General features: G+C 45.7%; 1 protein-coding gene across 1 annotated transcript in view; it reads right to left on the bottom strand.

Moving 5' to 3' along the window:
- RAB7A (RAB7A, member RAS oncogene family) overlaps positions 1-20,411 on the bottom strand; it is a 116,195-nt gene that overhangs the window by 49,638 nt on the left and 46,146 nt on the right. The window contains exon 2 of the mRNA XM_078661770.1: positions 14,555-14,616. Coding sequence (XP_078517896.1) covers positions 14,555-14,607 — 53 coding nt within the window. The 5' untranslated portion in view covers positions 14,608-14,616. The remainder of the gene's footprint in view (positions 1-14,554; positions 14,617-20,411) is intronic.

The following is a 20,411-nucleotide window of genomic DNA, read 5'->3' as shown; positions in this document are numbered from 1 at the left end:
CTAGGATATTGGGAGTTGGCCCACGGTTCTGCAGGTGGGTAAAAATACTGTACACAAACCCAGTAGTCAGGATGCGATTGGGTGAAAATAAATCTGAGCAGTGGTTGCTGGGGTGAGATACGTGGCTGGGACAGGGGTGGGGAATTCTTATCTGCTGAAGCCCGAGACATCAAGATTTCTTACAAGGGGAAGAGGTTTTAATTTCTATTTTGTCCAAAGGACAAGTAGACAGTCTTACGGTAATCTGGTACACAGCTGTTCAACCCTGTTGGTCACAGCCAGTTATGCTTTATTTATTGGCAGTGAAAGGGTCAATGCAAGAGCTGGGGCCTGCATTTTAATTTCCCAAGAGCAGAAGAACAACATGATTGAGCTGAGCTCAAAGTTGCAGCTCCGTATAAAACATCCACAGCACTGGAGTCTTTTTGCTTTCTCCCCCAGACTCATGGCCCTCCCCTGATCCTTTCATTTTCTTCGAGCACAAAACCAACATGGAGCTTCTGCAGTTCCAGAACACTCGCATCACTGGAAGGCAATCTTATCGGCCTCTTGGCTCCTGCTCGGACTTGAACCTTGTGACCCCTGCCTTTTAATCTGTGCTTCACACTTGGGCCTCAATCAGCCCCAAGATCCCTCCTCACCCTCGCCTCCGGGGGCCTACAGTAAAGCGCCATGCTTTCTCTTTTCATGCAGCTCTTGCACAACCCTCCTTTGCACTTTGCCTTTACTGTGCGACTTATGTTCCACCCGGTGCCTGAATTTGCTAATCCCACCCCACCCCTCTGCTGCCCACTCTGACCCGCCCCCCTTGGCCTCTCATTTCCTGCATCATCTAGGGCTTACAATAACGCTCAATAGTTTCCCCATGGGGAATTAATGCAGTTTTCAGGCACACCCTCATGTCTGTCCTTGCACTGGGCCTCTCGTCTCATTTTATGCGTGCACCATGGACATCTGAATACCCTACAGCAGCTGTAGAGTTCTTAATTGGGCCTCTTCTTTCTGCAGGTCCAGACAAAGGTTCAGAATTGACGTAAAAGGATATATATACATGGATGAATGAGTGAAAGGATAGATGCAAGGATGAATGAGTGAAAGGATGGATGCAAGGATGAATGAGTGAAAGGGTGAATGAATAGATGGGTGAAAGCGGATGGATGAGTGAACGGATGAATTGTTGAATGAAAGCGTGGATTGATGGATGAGAGAAAGAGTGGATGAATGGATGGTGGAGTGGGTGGAAGGATGATAGATTGATGGATAGAAGGGTGGATAGTTGAGTGAAACGGAATGGAGGGATGAAAGAAAGGGTGGATGGATAGGAGGAAAAGGAGGATGGTTGAGGTGAAAGATGGAAGAGCAAAAGGATGGAGGGATGAGAAAAGGTGAATGGATATGAGGGAAAAGGAAGGAGGGGTGAAAGATGGAAGAACAAAAGGATGGAGGGATGAGCGAAAGGATGCGTATGAATGAAACTGTGGATAGAGGGGTGCCAGTGGATGGATGGATGAGCGGAAGAAAGGAGGGATGGATGAGTTTGAATGATAGATTTAGAGCTGGAAGGATAGGTTTGGCCTGGGGCATTGTAGACCCCTCTCTTTAGCAGCTACAGCGGGGGTGGAGCTCTTGATGGGCCTCATCTGTCTGCAGCTCAGTCAAAGGCCCATAATTAATGTGTAACGGATAGTGAGTGAAAGGATAGATGGGTGGATGAGTGAGTAACTGAATTGTGTGCTCTTCATTGTTACCGTTTAGATATTAGACAGTAAATTTAGATAAAACAAAAAGCAATTCTTGCAAAAAGGTCCAACACGTCTCTTGCTATTTAGGACGACACACAGGGAGGCAGTTAAGAGCTGCAGTTAAATAAGATTACCTTTTCATAAGAGAGATATGGTCCAATCATTCTGACCAGGTAATAGTGGTGCTCAAACAACTATTAGGAGTTGCGACTGAACCCCCCCCCCCCCCAAAAAAGGGAATATTGTATGGGCTTTGCTTTGGGAGATCCCAATACATTACACAAAATACCATAGATCATAGTGCAGCTCTATTTGAATGTGGTTGTGCAATTCTTTAATATCCAAGTGAGGAGCGATGATGCTCAACTATACTGCTTCACTCTACTGCTAAGCGCCTTAGGATAAAAAAGGGAAAATGAGAAAAAGCAAGCTTATTAATACACATTTACAAACACTGGAAAGGAAAATCCCAGGGTAACTCCAAAGACTAAGTGAGGCACATGATTTCTCAGTTCTTCAATGAACAAATAACCTTGGGGGACAAACCACTGGCAGTAACTATGGTCACTGTATATTAATACTAGCAATTGCACAACAATTGTGGTTCTAGGGAAGGACATGTGATAAAAAAAAGACTACTAAGAAAACAAGCAAGACTTGACTGGCGCACAAGAACAGCGGCTCTGTGTGTAGCTCAGTGCGACTGCTTGCTACAGTAAGACATCAGATCTAAAGGAGGTGGTCAAATTACAGTTGGTGCAAAGGAGGATAAAAAAGAAAAAAATGCATGTGCCTGCTTTTACATGAAAGAGAAATAACATCACAGAAAACTATTTTGCAGTCTTTCCTTAGTAGATCTGGGTGTACAATAGCTTAGTCAATTTCGTTTGATTAAAGAATCTTTTTATCCACTTTATTGGCAGACTGGGACACCGCTTTGCCATTTATAGGTCATCTACTTAAAATCAGCCACTTCGCAAATGTTCGAAACAACTAGTGGATCAATCTAGACGCTGTTGATTGCCTCAAACAGGCCTTTTTTGGCTCTCACCTTCCTCACCCTAATCCTCAGGCCCAAAGTACCTCGTGACGACCCAGCTACCTACATCCCCCCGTGGATGCAGGGGATGGAGAGGATTCTCCGGACACTTCCAATGGGGACCTTGGCAGGCCATGGCACCCGGGATCCCTTCTCTTCAGTCCTCTGAGCCCACTGCTAAAACTGCAGCCCAACACCAGAGACTGAGCTGCTTGTTCCGGATGACCGGTTATCAGGGTCGTAACAAAAGCCCGCGTTGCGGGGGAGGGGGGATGCTCCAGGGGGCCCCGGGCCCCTCACTGTAATATATTGTAAATAAGATAGTCCTTTGTAGGCAGATGTAATGTAGATAAATATAGTGGATTTATTGTCAAGATAATCACATCAGTAAATCACAGGAAGATGGTAAGTCCATATGACGCCCCACCAGGAGCAGCCTCTGTCCTGCTCAGCCTGCCACCAACTGACACTCCACAGCTCCCCAAGCACCCAACATTCAACGACCTCATCATACTTCCAACATTCTAGACATCATCAGGCACACCAACACTCAAACTGGCTGAGCAGTGGAGAAGAGACACGTAGGCAGGGGGAAATGCAGCAGTAGATTATAACACATCCCCCTCCCTAAGGAAACCAAACACAATAAAGGATAATAAAAGATGCATGAAGATACACTGAGCAATTCAATCAAATACATATAACATAGAAGAAAATGCAAGACAATTCAAATGCCAATGAAACCACACACCTTGAATCACAATAAAAGTTCCCGGAAAGCATTAAACTCAGACAGTATTAATAACCAAACCAACATTACATAAATAAAACCAAGAAAAACCTCAAAGAGAGTCACTACCAGGTAAAACCCAAAATTGCTTCAAGTCAAACATTAATAAGTAAGAAGCAGAGAAAACTCGCAAGAAAGTGTCATCTGCAACACAATCTTATCCAGGATAGCACTTAAAGAAAGTTACAGGAAAAACCATTCACCCACCAACCAAACAGTGAGTGTACACGCAGAGAAACTTCATGTGGAAGTGCTTACTATACGCAGACCAAACCACAATAACCAATCAGGAAAACCATTCACCCACAAACCAAACAGTGAGTGTAAACGCAGAGAACTTCATGTGAAGGTGTTCATACGCAAACCAAAACAGAAAAACATTCTTCCACCCAAACTAAAAGTGAAGTAGATTGGCAAACTAAAAGTCATTCAAGTAACACAGAAAAATGTGAAACCAAACCCACAAATAAGTGGTTGATAAACCAAACGAACACACAAAATGTGAATCCAGGAAAAACCAGTGATGAGCACTACACCCCAAACTCAGGGCAACCCATAACGGAAAACCACGCCAAACCAAGTACACACCAACCCAAATATGCAAGCAAGGACAATAAACACAACACACACTCTACTCCTCTCTTTCCATATAAATTCAAAAACCGAAAGATCTTGCGACAACAGCAATACGCCCCCGTTACAATACTGCAAACACTCCATTGTAAATAGGTGAAAGCAACAGAACACAACAAATTAAAACAATAAACGTAGTCACCGTTGTCTATGATCGGTGAGCGATTTCTCACCCAAAATCCTTGTAGCCTCACACCGGAAATCCATGTGGTACAGGCCAGATCCAGTGTTTCCAGATGCACGCAAATGCACCACCAGTACCACAGTCCCAGTCATGACGGCAACCTTCCAATTAACATCCAGCGTTTGAGTGACTTCTGATGACCTTGCTAAGCGAGGGTGTCCTCACCCAACATCTCCCAGCATAAAGTCTTCAACACATCCCTTTCCAAAAATAAAAGTCAGCCCTGGTGATGGTGAGCGAACTCACACCCGAATTTCCATCAACATTTCCACATAATAGTGACAAGAGCAAAAATACAGTGCAGATCAAAGGCTTAAAATGCTCAAAAACCGAATTGTCACAAAAATAAACTGTGAAATGGACAAACGAGTTCCACATATTACCAGGCGCTTGTCGGTGACAAAACTTTCCAAACAGCATGCCACTGAAACAAACGAGAGACTGGCACGTGGTCGTGGTAACTGAGCCGAAAACATGGCCGCCACGTCAAGCGTAGCCACGTAAACAGCGTGAGAATCAAACTCCGCATAACCATAGACGTCACAAGAGACCTTCACCAGCACCACGATGGGTTCCAACGCCGTCATCAATCGGACACTAGCAGGGGAACTGGAAGGAGCTCCACAGACCAACCGTCACAAGCGCAGTTGACTAACATCACCAGCTTTAAGAAATGTAAAAATTGATAGTCACAGCCAAAACACGCTGCAAGTGCACTGAAAAGTCCTTCTAAGTTGACGAAAATTACATTGGGCTGTTTAAAATGTCCCACTGTGATGCTAAACAGTGCGCAGAGACCGATCTCCCATAGGCAGAGGGTGTGCCTCCGCTAGTCCACAGCGGATGTCCGATGCACGCTCATGTAAACTCCCTCAGGCTAAAGTCACAAACAAACTAGCACTACATCAATGAGCTGCCAATCCAATTTAACTGCGCAGTCATCACGAAAGTGTGAAACGTTTTGAGCAGTAAGATGTCCAAATAACCACAGAGAATGGAAAAGTCTGTAACAGCACCAATATCCAAATCCCAGTGAATTACACACGGGCAGACCCTTAGCTCACAGGTCACTGGAAAACCAAACAAACGCCAAACGCTCCGGCTGCAGGCTGTCCTGTTGACAAAGGACACTGGTGGGGCTTACCAGAGCGTAGTTATTCGTAATTTTCTTTCTTGAAGGTGTAGTTCATCAGTTCCTGTTGATAATCAAATCCTTAGTTGCAGGGTAATCCAGGGTAATCCTACACAAACAAGCAGTTTATTTTACCTCGTCGCCAGTATTGTAAATAAGATAGTCCTTTGTAGCCAGATGTAATGTAGATAAATATAGTGGATTTATTGTCAAGATAATCACATCAGTAAATCACAGGTAATGGTAAGTCCATATGACGCCCCACCAGGAGCAGCCTCTGTCCTGCTCAGCCTGCCACCAACTGACACTCCACAGCTCCCCAAGCACCCAACATTCAACGACCTCATCATACTTCCAACATTCTAGACATCATCAGGCACACCAACACTCAAACTGGCTGAGCAGTGGAGAAGAGACACGTAGGCAAGGGGAAATGCAGCAGTAGATTATAACATAATACATCATTGATTTGAATGGGCTGTGCGTAATGCGCACGCCCAGCATTCCCGCGCCCGTCCTCTTTAATAAATTGAATGGTGGTGCTGCCACGCAAGAAGGCTCTGTCAAAATGGTGCGGGGGCGCCGGCCGGGGCCACCGAGAGTCTTGGAAATGGTGCGGGGGGCCCATGAGGCTGGCAGCGGCTCTTAAGGAATAGTGCGGGGCTGCCCATGAGCAGGCTCTCTAGTCTTTAAATCAATGAGTACATTCGGAGAGAGCAGGGTCCGTCTGGGACATAGTTTTTAAAGCTACGCTCTTGGCGCCTGCTCTCGCCTCATAAATTAAATGGTGCTGGAATTTAAGTTAGTTGTTACTCCTGAGGTGGGCAGGCCGCAGTGGGAGCACTTGGAAGTTTTCAAATTTGTTACTTTCATTTGAGCGGCAGCCAGTACAGTGCGTCATCACCGTTGCCCTGCGACGGGACGGGAACTGGTTGGAAACGTGAGGTCGCATTGGACTGCTGCGTGGCTCACGGAGGTATTCGTAGTTTTAAAACTTTAGCGCCTGACAGACACTGACCCTGTAGCTCTGCTGTCTGCGCTCCAGGCTGAAGGTGGTAACTGCTGCAGAAGATTAGGTAGGCTCCGTTCACTTGACAGTTTATTTATTTATTTAAAAATGACGAGAATGTATTTAATTTCGGGCCCTCATTGCTGCTCTGAGAGAAATCGGGCTCACTCTGACACCTGGCAGGAAAGTTTCAAGTCCTGCTGTGCCCCTGCTGCCTCACCAGCCCTGTCCCCCGCAGAGATTCCCGTGTTCTGGAACTGTGCTGAGCCTGTTCCAACTGTGCTCACTGTTTGGCTTGCTTTCTTCCAATGGATGCACCGATTAGGCCCTGCCACAGTGCCCGGTGCCCCTCCAGTTCGGTGTGGGCCAGGACTCTCAGTCCAGGCAGAAAGGAAAGTCTTGAGACCGGCCCTTCACCAGCCGTCGTCTATCTCATACAGTGCTTTTCCATCTATGGGGCCGATGCCAGAATGCAGCTGCTGGTTCCTCTCAGGTCGGTCGGGTCCTCACTTTTCAAGGTAGGAAGGATTGCAAGTATTGAAAAAATATACCGGATATTAACATTTGTTCATGTACACTTAAAGCCATTTGTATTCACTTTTAACATGACTTTTCAGTTTTCGTTCATTTTACGTATCAGTCAGGTACCATTACGCAAAGCTCTAAAGCACGTTTTCCTACTGTTTGCAGGATGAACTAATGAGGGATAAAATACTGACTTTCTGTGATTATCTTTTTCTAATTTTCTACCGACCGTTACACTAAATGAGTTTTTGGTTGCACAAATGGGTGTAAATTCTGATATTTATATGTTTCTCTGGTCTTCATTACTTTATTTTGCTCACGAGAAAGTCTCACTCAGTTTTTGAATGCCACTCATAAGTACACTGAAAAAATGAAAATGTCACTCATAAGTAAACTGAAACCTTGGCAGCTATGCCTGCCCAGGCTCCCTGTGTGTTCCAGGAATGGTCTAGGCTGTACGTACTATCTTGAAAAAGCCTAGCAGACCAGAGCCTGGCATCTGAAAACAAGTATTTTGCAGACTGCCAACTCTTTAATGCATCACTGAGCACCCAAAGTCAAGAGTAGCCCAGCAACTGCTGCTATCAGAGCAATGCCAGCACCAGTACAGGGGATTGGCAATTTAGCAGAACCCAGTACTCCAGAAAGTTGGTTAGTGGCCTGTTCAGAAGAGGCCCTCAATCTGTGCTTATAGAGTGATGTCTGCAGTTGGAGGAGTGACGTATAACTATGAAATGGTGCAGACGGTACTTTAAATGAAAAGATACAAAAAGTACTGGTACTTATTATCCACAGTACCAATTCGCTCTTCCAAAGTGCCGCTGTTCTCCCATTAAATGTATTACAACACTGCTGAAAAGCGCAGACTCTCCCTTTTAAATGCTAGTATACGAGTGTGTTTTGAACAGGAGAGTTGGTGTTTTGAAGGAGTATGTGCGTGGCAGAAAGCTGAAGAAGGATGTGGTATTGCTTTTGGCTTGGTTGAGGAGGGCTGGCCTGCCATTTCTGGTGCTTTGTAGCCATTTTGAGATAATCTTGAAGTTTCTCATCGCTCAAATGGGTATCATTTCTGAAATTATTTATCTCCCTCTTCTCTGTTGCTTGATTTTGACTTGCAAGAAAGTGTCACTCATAGTTGTTGAATGTCACTCATAATTACACTGAAATTCTTAAAATGTCACACACAAGTAATCTGAAACCATGGCAGCTATGCATAGACTGTATCGGATTACAGACAGCAATGCGTTCTAGTGGTCCTGATCGCAACTATTTTCTTTCGTTGCAACTTTCTTTTGCGCTACCACCTATTAGTAGAACTGACGTATTCCTTCTTTATAGATGTCTTTCTGAAGTCTGCTTACATTGAAGTAAAAAGATGTTTTTCGTGTGTTTTCTTTTATCAAAATTCTGAGCTGTGCCTGAGGACCTCTGTTTTCCCTGCAGTATGGCTGTAATTAATCACATGTTATTGTGAATGTGTGTCTTGTTTAGTTTGCTCCTGCTTGTACGTTTGGGCACTTAATATTGGTAACCTGTAGAAAATCATGCGAGATGGCCATGTCATGTTCCCAGTCTGAGTCAACATAGGTGCAGTCTGTCTAGAAATGCTGACCTAAGGATAATTCTTGTGGGTCCATAACCTGCTGTTTTTGCTAATAGCTAATTCTGCTACAAAACTATGGCCAACAGTCCTCATATTATAGCCACAAAGGGTGGCATTCCAATACCTGTCTTTCACGTCAGGGAGCTATGTGCGCTTACCTAAAAAGGGCCCTGTTGGTTAGTTTTTATTGTTTTACGTGCGGAGGAAAAACTAAAGACATTTTATGGAAGGCAATGAAAAAATGATTGATGTGCTTAATCAGTGGTACTCGCCATGGCTTAGGTGTCGTACTGCACATATGCACCAAGGTAGAAAGAAAAGTTACATTTATGGTGGCAAAGATCAATTGGGTCGTGTTTACCATTGATCAGGGCCTGGCGGTCAGGATATACTCTTCTTGCTAATGGCTAACCGCACAGTGTTCAGGGCTATGCCAAGGAACGCTCTAGAGCTCACACCTACAGCAGATGCCAATACTGTTGACATTTAAAAAATAGAGAGAATAATGTAAATACAAATTTGAAAATAACATGACTTTGCAATAAGTAAAGTAACTTGAGCATATTAAATGGTTTGATTATCTCACATATGTTTCTTTCAAATTATTCTGGGGAGAATAACTTTGTAAAACCTTGCACAATATTAAGACGTCACGGAGGCAAGTCTTTTACTTGCAGTGCAAACACTCGGCCTTATAATGCAGTGGTGCACCTCATATCGGTTTCTTTTTGGTACCATGTTCATGCAGTTAAAAGTCAGCTTGCAAGGAGTAGAACCAAATGTTTCTGTTGTATTGTATTGAAGGATTTATATTGTGCTTACTACCCCTATGTATGGCTCTGCAGCACTTACCTACATGGACAGCGAGCTACGCCATATAGGTTGTGTGGCTGAAAGGGTGGTGTCTTTGGCACAACCCAGGCCTGAAATCTTGCCGGTCTAGGTGTTGTCAGCTGAGCTTGAATCAGTCTTATTCTGCTAATTTGCAATTGGTCAAGCCAGACACACCATCCCAGAAACTCTGTGAATTTTGGGGCCTCAAAGGTGCCTGGCTGGACAAGGTGACTGACTCCCATCCAGCCCCCGACCCTGCCTGAAGCAAGAGGTTGACTGGAGCTGGGGGGTATGCTGTGCTAATGGAGTGGGAAGAAGCCTCCAGGGCCACTTGTGAGCACTGCGCAGGAATTAATGGACTCTCCAAGTAGAATGGGAATGATACTTTGCAATGCTATATCTTTGCAGTGACGGATCCAGTGTTTGTTGTTTTGTTCCTACTTTAATCATAACATACTTTCTGATGTTACTAAATAGTTTTTTTCTGATCATTTACTGAGAGGTTTCTTGATTTTGCTGATTTGCTGATACTACTAGTCGACACCAAACATTTTCCAAAGTAGCCTTCCAACTGAAATCTGCACTATTAAGGGGTAGACAAAGCTATCTCAGAGAAACAGTTCTCGCCTGACTATGGGCTAACTGAATTGTGGCTGGAGAATTTGCCCCACCAAACGCCCGGCTTCCTAGCCATCTTATACAGGGTTAAAGTTCTTGGATCTACTCATTTTTTGTCCTTTATGTCATTATGAGTCCTGGGTTTAACACAGTTTACATAAAACAGACTGAATCAGTAGTAGTGTTGTTTTTTGTATAGTAAAAATGTTTTTTGAACACTCAATAAGGTGCATAAAAATATAATTAACAGCGGAGCAAGCGTCTCATTCATAAAAGCAAAGACCTGGCTCCTGAAGTGAGCACCTGGGAGCCGGAGCCATTCCCTGGTGGAAGGCCATGGAAAAAGAAGTTCACAAAACAATCCTTGAAGTCTTCTTGCTCCAAGAACAAAGGAGCACACAGGGGCCCAAAGGGAAGAGTGAGGTGTACCAAACTTTGCAGCAAAGCATCATCAGAAATGAAGAGAGATGACCAGAGAGCAGAACATGGAAAGGTCATGGCTCTAGGAACTGGCAAACAGATGAGCTTGGTTCAAATGAGACAATAAGCCCATAGCAAAGAACAGACAATTATAGATAAAGGCCCTCCTTTCCGCATTCAGGGATGAGTGCTCCACTTTGCGGAATGTAATCTTCACCCACTTTACATCAACATTTCAGGGCTTGCCTCGCCGTCCAAGTCAGCTGTAGCTCAGAGTGTAAGAAAACCACAAGTGAAGGGACTGCATTGTGTCTCCCGAAGCATTTAGAAATTCCTGGATTCCTGCAGGAAATATGTCGTCACAAGAAGAGACGAGGGTACCAGGCGCTACTGGAATGAGGCCATGTCTGGCTCCAAGGGCAGAGACCAAGCAGCAGCGACCGTAAAGGAGAAGGCTGCAGGAGCACCAGTCTAGTGACGTAACAGACTCCCGTAGCACCTGTGGTGGCGGGGGGTGATCTCTAAGAGCCCACTCAGCACAATACTCTGGCTGGAGAGCTCCTGATTGAGTCTGCTGGAGGGGCCCCCTCCACGTATCTTGCAGGGGGGCCCCCTCAAGTTTCGTTTCGCCACTGCCAGTTATATCCGTGTTCTGCTTAAGGAGTTTCAAATTAATCTCTTTTGAATAATGCAAGGGCTCAGAAAGGGTTTTAAAAAAGCTGTAACCACTAAAGGATTCAGCACTGTTTGATGACACTTTGCCTTGCCACTAAATTCTCATAGGACTAGCTCTTCTTTCCTCAATTGTCTGGTGGCATCATGGATTTGGCAGGTCCAGAATCAGTGCATCCTGTGTACTGCGGACCTCTGGTGGCATAAGTGACTATTGGCTTAAGGTAGCGACCACACATTTTCCTCTCAATTCACAACAGTTTTCAGGATGGCCGGCTCAATTGCATGCACACATCAATTAACGGACTTACTACCCAGTAATAAGAAGGGCCCTGACGGAGGCCAGCACTGGTAACTGTTGACCTTACAGATGAAGTGGGAGTACAGGCAGCTACGCTAGCAGTTCAGGACTAGTTCTGCTCTCCTAAAAATCTGACAAAGGGGCAGACTAACATAACAAGCTGCTGGTCAATCTAGGGTCCATGTAGCACGAGTTGCATTCCTGCACCATGATGGACATGGCTCAAGTGCGCCAGAGTGTTTAACTACTTTGCAAATCAGTTCCACGGTAGGAATCCGTACTGTAAGCACTGTTCAATGAGAGTTATGTGCCAATTTAAGAAAATGAACTATGCTGAAACAACTTCCCAAGAGCCAGCAGAGTGCAAGAAATTAGCAGAGCAAGAACACTGCCCACTTTTTGGTCAGATTATTTGCATGACAATTTCACAAGTGTGGCGGGAACGTACGGAAATTATGGCAGGGCGCTTGTAAGCCACTAACGCATTTTATTGGAGAGTGTGCACTATGACAGTAAACATCCATCCTGGCTGTTCATGTTAAAAGGAATGTTAGAATTTGCCAACATAAAAAGTGACTGTAGTACTGCAGTTTTTCTGTATTGTAAGGTTGAGAGCATGTTCTACAAAAGGAAATGCACCATCTTTCCTGAAAGAACAAACATCAACACTACATTTTGACATTAGGTGGGGTCACTAACCAACTCAGTGGCACTCCTTTCATTGGACTAGGATAAAAAAAGGTTGAAGGGGCAATAGAGCTCAAAACATTAAATTTGTTCAGAGTAACAAAAGATGTCAACTCTAACAGCCTTAGTCGGTCCAAAACCGGTCTGGAGTTGTTTGTGTTACTGTCTGTAGGGGACATTGCCTAGCTGTTATGGCTAGGAGTGAAGCAACGTTAGGGCTGATTAACATACAGTTGGTCGGACTACTGTGGCAAAGTGAGTGAAAAAACTATAGCCTGGAATGCAGCCAGAGTAATCGTAAACACATGAGCTTAGTTCCAAAATGTGTAACATAACTTACTGGTTACCATAAAACCTTAACGTGAAAGAAGCAAAAGACATTTAGAATGTATCAGGTTTGACATGTAATTTCTGGCCATAGTATTTTGGTGTTCCGGGCTCTTGGTGCGAAGCAATCAACTCAATTGGTTTGAGACTTTGTTAGACAGGTTCAGTTTAACGGTATCCATAAACCCTTGAGCCCAAAATCTAAAATGCAAACTAAGGTCTTTCACAAAATAAAATGGTGAATATTAGTGTGCCCATTCATCTTAGGATCCAATAAGCAAGTCCTGTCAAGACATTGTTTCAAAGGTAACCAATTAAATCCCAACTATCTCCCATTAGTTAGAAGTATTTTCAAATAAGCTCATTAGCAGCAGACGGTACCAAGTTAAAAAGACTATGATCTTGAAAGAGCCAGCTGTGGTAAAAAATATTCTGTCTAAGCAGCCATCCATGGACACTGTGGCTCCTAGTGGACCCAAGGGCTAAAGCAAAAAAAATGTATAGAGTAAAACAGAAGCACGCATTGTGTTATCAGATGGATGAGCCCACTAGAGAAAAATAAAAGCACATAAAACTAAAAAGGCGAGGTAGGAAGAAACAGCTTTTCAAAGTCATGCCTAGGACGTCTGTCCTAATCTACGACCAGGCAAATTGGATTTGCAATACTGGCAATACTTAAAGGTGGAGGCTCAAGACCAGAAGATGTTATTTCAGCTCATTCAGCCTCTGTTATTTTAGCGCCATCTTTAACAAAGATTACAATGACAAGAGTCCTTGCTTATAACTAGATATCAGCTTGCCCAGAGCGATTAGCTCAGCCAACTCCCCAACCCCCGATTCCTTAAACTAGTGCCTGAGAGTCTTGGTAGGGGCTTTCGTAGGTAAGAATGTGTGACATCCTACTACCATTACTGCAGAGTTGTCAATGGTGGCACCCTCCGTTCTGAAATGTTCCAGGTTCTTAAGGATTAGCTTTGAAGTTTACAGCCTCTGCATTGCTTTTTTGTTGGCTTGTATCTACAGACACCTTTTTGTGCCCCACGTCAGATCTCTACAGTCTGTAATACAATATACATAAAGTGAGCTTTAGGTCTATCCCCTGTTGTAACTGGGGGGCTCTTGTAACCTGCTCCTGATCTGATGGCTTTACTGCCTTACCATGCTCAACTGTTTGATTTGTGTCCTTCCACTGTTGACAGCTGGCATTACTTTAGCATCTTGCTACAGAGAGCCTTAGCAGTGTACTGCCAAATGCCAAAGAGGTCCCCCCCCAGTATGGGGCTAGTCTATTGCAGAAAGATGTACTGCTATGCACTTGCCATTATAAGACAGTGAGACGCCTCTGTAGTTTTCAGCTTCATAGCATGGCATTCTGCTTCCATCATGTGACTACTGTTGAGACTGCAACATGCAAGCTTGACACAATGACGTGTTAATGTTTTATTTTGCTGACAGCACTCTATGGGTATGCCTCCCTTTCCACAGTTAACAATGAAGTACTTTTGGGATCTCACCTTCAGCAGTGTCGTCATCATCCTTAGCTCTCCTATTCCCTGTTCTTTTGGCTGCATGCTGCTACAGGGCTGTTTGCATACCAGGCCGTTCACTTACACACCACAGTGCAGAAACGCTCATTTTTAAATATACCATTCTGAGATTTTATTGCGTTTTAAAAAACTGTCGACCTTAGAGCTTTTTTTAAAATTATTATTTTATTTAATTTTTAGGTTTACCATTCTGAAACAGCAGACTGCATTCTCGACCAGTAAAAAGACCATTAAAAAAAGCTGGTAAAAACAATAGGTTTCATTGACGTTATTGTGACTTTGCCAACATCTGTTAATCAAGTGTCAATATCCAACAATTTAGAAATCTTGCGACAGTTTGAAATGACATAATGAATACTGTTTAGGATTATAAAGAAACTGTGAATCTCCAAATGCAGACACAAATTAGCGGCACAATAGCAAAATGTGAATCTCCCCAATGCAGGGCACAGTACAAAATAGCATCAGAATTGAGAAGTTGGTGTACTTACCCAGAATCTCCGAGAATAATTACTTTGAGCAGCACTTTCTTCCTGGATGTCATCTTTTACAACTGAAAGAAAGAGAAGCATTGTCAGCTGGGCAAGGTATTGAGGACTTAGTATAACTATTTTTCTGTCCTGCAACAAAGCACGGATATGATCTTGCTTCCAATCCCTTTTCTCAACTCCCCTACACATCCATCACGTGACATTTTAAAACATAGGGATGAAGAGTCAAGAGGTGGATTTCATCAACAAACTTATAACTTGTAGCTCAGTTAACATTACTCATTATAATAAGCTGTGCTCTCATCAGCCACAGAAGGGAGAATTAGGTGATAGGCAACACATCCTACATTGATCTAAAAATATAAATAAGAGCTAGCTTCTTCAGGAGTCGAAAGAGTGAATTCCTGAAGCATGAATGTGGACAAAGTCAATGTAACATGGAGGCATATGGACTGATCAAGGGCCATCCCGTCTATAAAGCGAAGTCTCACATAAAATTAAGGGAACCAAAAACACTGTTCCCAAAGCAATGACTGCATAAGGTCAACCCCCCTGGATGCTGACAGCAAGTGCCAGACAACCACTTCTCCCCAAACAGATTATTAACATGAACAGTGGGTCAAGCGGGCAGTCCAGAAATGGATAACAGAATGAAATGTATTTTTTTTTCTAATTGTTACATTCTTTTTTTTTTTTTTAATAAGTTTTTTTTCGAAAGTATTCAAAAACAGATTAACAAACTTCACAATGCAGAAATACAATGAAGCATGGTCATGAGTCCATGTAGGCAGAGCTCCAACTGTACAGCACACATAGTGTTTTCAATAATCGAGGGGGGGAGGGAGGCAGCGAGGAAACAATAATACTCGCTGATAGAGAGCGGAATGTCAGTTAGGGGGACAAAGACATCGGAAGATGTATCATGTGGGGGGTACATACATTTCCACGATATGCATTCCATTGTGACCAGATCCTGCCCCATTTCTTGGGCCTGCCCCGTGACAAATACACAGTTTTCTCCCGAAACATGCACCAGTCCATGTTTTCTTTCCATTGCAATACAGTAGGCGGCCTGTGGGAGCCCCAGAGCTGCGCAATATCCTTCTTCGCAATCATATCACCAAGGGTCGCCCAATGAATCTGTGCTGTGTTGTAATCGTTGGGTTCCCAGACATTCAAAAGACAACCCCTGGCTTCAGGCAGCAGCAACACACCAGTGACACACCAGTGACCCTTCCCATCACCACATGCACTCGGGACCAAAACTCAACCACCTCCGGGCATTCCCATAGAATGTGGAGGAAGGTACCAGTCATACCGCAGCCACGCTTACACAACCCGTCTAAAAAAGAACCAATACGAACCAGACTCGGACCAGTAACATACACGCGATGGAGGATCTTAAGTTGGACAAATCTAAGGCGAGCAGGTATGGCAACCTCCTTAGGCGAGGACAGAGCCGATTGCCAGTCTTCGTCGTCCAGTTCTAATCAGTCAGCAGTCCACAGAGCCTGGAGGCGCAAAAGCAAATCAGCTCTGTTATTGATCAGCTTCTTGTAGATCAGTGAAATTGTGCTGTCGGGCACATGGCCATCTAGGATACGGTCCTCAAGAGGGGAGGACTCAGGAATATCGGTACACAGTAAAAACTGACAATAGGGCGTGACGGACCTGAGCATATCTAAAGAATTCTGTGTCACCGAGCTCGTATTCCACTTTTAGCTCCTCGAAGGACTTAACGTTACCTTTAGACCAGAGGTCGCCCACCTTGCTTATACCAATCATATCCCATTAATGAAAGCCTTTCGTGCTCCACAAATTACCCAAACCTTCAGAATCATACAGAGGGGTTGCGCGGGTAAGTCTATCACACCATCCCAATGCCGCATTCGCGTCCTGCCACACCCGTACAGCAATTTTAGTGGGTCCGGTCAGTGTTCTATAGATCCCCCTTGAGTACAGCGCCCTGTTGAAATTACCTCCTGGCACAAGATATTTATCCATTGCGAAAGCCGGGGCAGGACCAGGAGCACAAGTCGCGTGGTTGACTGCACTCAACTGAGAAGCCCAATAGTAGCGCCTGATGTCCGGGAGGGCAATGCCACCATCGTACCACGGAAGCGTGAGTTTGGGGAAAGCAATGCGTGCATGCCCGTCCCAGACCAGTCGTCTCTGTAGGCACTCCACTTCACGAAAATAGCCCGAAGGAACTGGGTCAAATGAGTTATGAAGTGCGTACAAGAATCTAGGCAGCGACATCTTGAAAAGAGCCGCACGACCGAGCGGAGACAGTGGCAACTGACGCCAGCGTGCAACATCAAGCTGCAGCCGTTGGAGGGGGCAACAGATTACGCTCATAGCGCACACAGGGGTCCAAGGACACATAAATCCCTAAGTATTTAAAGCCAGTCTCAGTTACTCGAATTGGAAATCTACGAGGCAATGGAGGGAGACCTCCTGCCAAAACGTAGACTCAGGATTTAGTCCAATTAATAACGAGACAAGAGTTCTTTCCGAAAGAGGTCAAAACGTCGAAAAGTACATTCAGGGACTTCCGAGGTACGGTAAAGAAGGATATCGTCTGCGTATGGCGAGACACGATCCTCAAAATTGGGAGTCCAGCGAATGCCCCTCATTGAAGGCTCCCAACGGAGCCATTCCGCCAATGGTTCTAGAGCGAGGGCAAAGAGCAGTGGAGACAGCGGGCAACCATGCCGAGTGCCACGCCCAAGTGTAAAAACACCAGACACCTTCCCGTTAACCACCACTTGAGCCAAGGACCTCTCGTAAAGGAGCTTCACCCAAGCGATGAACCCCGGGCCAAATCCAAACTTAGAGAGGGCCGCCCAAAGGTAAGGCCACTCGATGGTATCGAAAGCCATGGTAGCGTCAAGGGAAGCCAAAACGGCCGATTCAGTGAGCGTCCCAGCCCTCGCGAGAACTCCATGGAGTCTTCGAAGATTAAGGGCGGTGTTTCGGTGTGGGATGAAACCGGACTGATCAGGATGGATCAAGTCCCCGATCACCTTAATCAAACGATTAGCCAACAACTTAGCTAGAATTTTAGGTTCAGGATTAAGTAAAGAAATGGGTCTGTACGATGCACAACGATCACGCGGCTTACCCTCTTTATGGATAACTACGATGGTAGCAAGTCGCTGATCGGCGGGGAGGGAACCAGAATCCAAAGCCTCAAGGAACATCTCCCTTAAGTAGGGCGCCATTTTGTCAGGTCGCAGTTCGTACAGTTCAATGGGCAAACCATTGGGGCCCATTGCCTTGCCAGAACGAAGGGAACGTATAGCAACCGCGACTTCATCCACCGTAAGAGGGGCCTCCATGAGGTCTCTATCAGCGTCAGAAAGGCAGGGCAATGCAATGTCCCGTAACAGCAAGTGAGAGTCCTCCTCATCTCTATCACAGACCGAGGCATACACTGTTTTAAAGTGGTCTACAAAACACTGAACGATCCCGACAGGGTCGGTAACACACTCACCGTCAAGCCTCTCAATCACCGGAACAACACGGTTCACTCTCTTTCTTGTCCAGCCACGCAAGCAATTTACCGGCCTTGTCCCCCACATCATACAACCTGCCCTGCTGCTCTCTATTCATCACTTTCGCCGCATCAGTAACGAGAGCTCTGTAATCGGCTTGTTTCAAACTGAGGGAATGCAGCTTTGCGCAAGTTACTCCCGATTCAAGATCATTCTCTAGTGCAGTTATTTCGGTTTCCAAGCGTACAAGTTCCACATTGTTAGCCTTCTTGGCGGCAGCAATCAACGACAGAGAGTGCCCACGAATAACCGTCTTAAAAGCTTCCCACAATGAAACAGAAGAAGAAACAGACCCCACATTTTCAGTAAAGTAATGGTCAATAGCTTTCACAAGGTCAGAGCGGGTTTTGGGATTGCGGAAATACCAGGGATTAATAGGGGCAACTCTACCCTCACTGCCCACCCCGACCTCGAAACGAAGCCACAAAGGGGAATGATCAGAAATACCCCTGGGGAGATGACGAACTTCTCTAATGGAGGAGGATTGGGCCGACGGCATCAAAAAATAATCTAGCCTGGAGAGACTGCCATGGGCCCCCGAATGAAAGGTGTATTGTAACTGCGTAGGATGCATCAACCTCCAACTGTCTATCAGCCCAAAGGTTTCAAGCAGGTCACTAGCCACATATGGGACCTACCAAATCCCTAGGGGGACAACGATCAGAAGTGCCAGAAACTACCGAATTAAAATCCCCACCAAGGATCAGGAGGCCCTCAGGAAGCCCTAAAATAACCTTGCCAAGATCAGCATAAGTTGAGGCCTGTAGGCCCGGAGGGATATATATATACCAAAAGTATGGACAGTGTCTTCCCCTCCCACCTACCAGTGAGCGCAGCGTAGCGCCCCCTGCCGTCAAGCGTCACTTCATCGATTTCAAAAGGGAGAGAAGACCTGATGAGAATGCCAGCCCCCCCTGGAGCCAGAAGTAAACCCAGAGTGAGCCACCAGCCGGTATCCACGTCTATACATGGCCTGACATGCATTACCTATTAGATGCGTTTCCTGCAGAAGGACAATGTCGGGGGAATGGCGTCTAAGGAACTGTAACAACCCCTCGCTTTATCTTGTCTCCCAAACCATTGACATTCCAGGACAGCAGTCTCAACTCGCCACCCCCCCATCCCCAAGAAGAAGGCGGAGCACCTCCCACACAAGACCCACCGACCAGAGCAAATGACAAAACAATGCGATGCCTCGTGAAAAGAAAAAAAATCATACACACCCCCCACCACCCCCTAACGTAACCCCGTTACAACACCCCCCACCCTGCACCCCTGCGTGCGACTCATAAGCCACCCCAACTTGCCCCGTCATAAAACTAATCTACACAAAGAACCCAGGAAGAGGAAGAATCCCCATTCGCCCCCCGCCACCTTCGGGCCGATCTAAAATAAGAACAAGAGAACCAACGTTCAACAGCAAAGAATTTGCTAAGTCCGGCGGGGGCGAAGTAGTTCGTGACCAGGTCTTCCACGAGAAGGTCAGTTGCAGGGGCCTTGTGACTTTCAGGGACACCGATAAGGCGCACATTGTTACGACGGGCCCTATTTTCATAATCCGAGGCGACGGGCCATCATATCGTGAGAAGAACGCAAGTTACCGATCTCGGTCTGTGCGTCCGTGACATCCGTAATCAGACTGGAAGTCTTCAAATCCAGCGCCTTGACACTCTCATTAGTCTTCGCCAGATCAGCTCTAATTAGCGTGACATCAACTGCCACCATGTCGATCTTAGAGGCAAGGGCCTCCTACTGCTGTCCCATGGAGGCCTTCATACTGGTGATGGCACTCATGACGTCTTGCAGCGATACTTCTGAGGTCGCAGCAGAATCGGCCTTAGGATCGTCAGGAGTGCAGCCAGCACCGCTGGGCGACCCCTTTAAATGAGAGTAATGGTCCATAATATTCGTCTGGGTCTGTCCCCCCACGGAGAGGTGTCTTGGTCTTGCGTCTCTCAGCATCAGGTCTGGCGGCCATATTAGAGAAGGGACCCCGAAGGGGCCCGCGCGACCTGGTAAAAAAATGGCCGGGTGTAGAAAGGTCAAAAAGACAGCAAAACCGGACCAAAGTAGCGTAGGTGCCAATAAAGCAGGAGCTGGGGCACTCAACAGGGACAGCACACAGCAGTGTAGTGACACCAGGCCGGCAAAAGGGTCGATCCGAGCAGCGCTGCAGTGAATCTGAGCCGGGAGTAGAAAACGAAACCGAAAGTTGAGCTGGGGTCGACTGGGAGGGGACCCCTTCGGCCGTTGTTGTTAAACTACTCCTCGGCCTGCCAAGCAACGGAGACTCCGGTTCG

The sequence above is a fragment of the Lissotriton helveticus genome, chromosome 9, assembly GCF_964261635.1.
Source record: "Lissotriton helveticus chromosome 9, aLisHel1.1, whole genome shotgun sequence".
Classification (NCBI taxonomy): domain Eukaryota; kingdom Metazoa; phylum Chordata; class Amphibia; order Caudata; family Salamandridae; genus Lissotriton; species Lissotriton helveticus.
The sequence above is the reverse complement of the archived record's forward strand: the minus strand, read 5'-3'. Positions and strand labels throughout refer to the sequence as shown.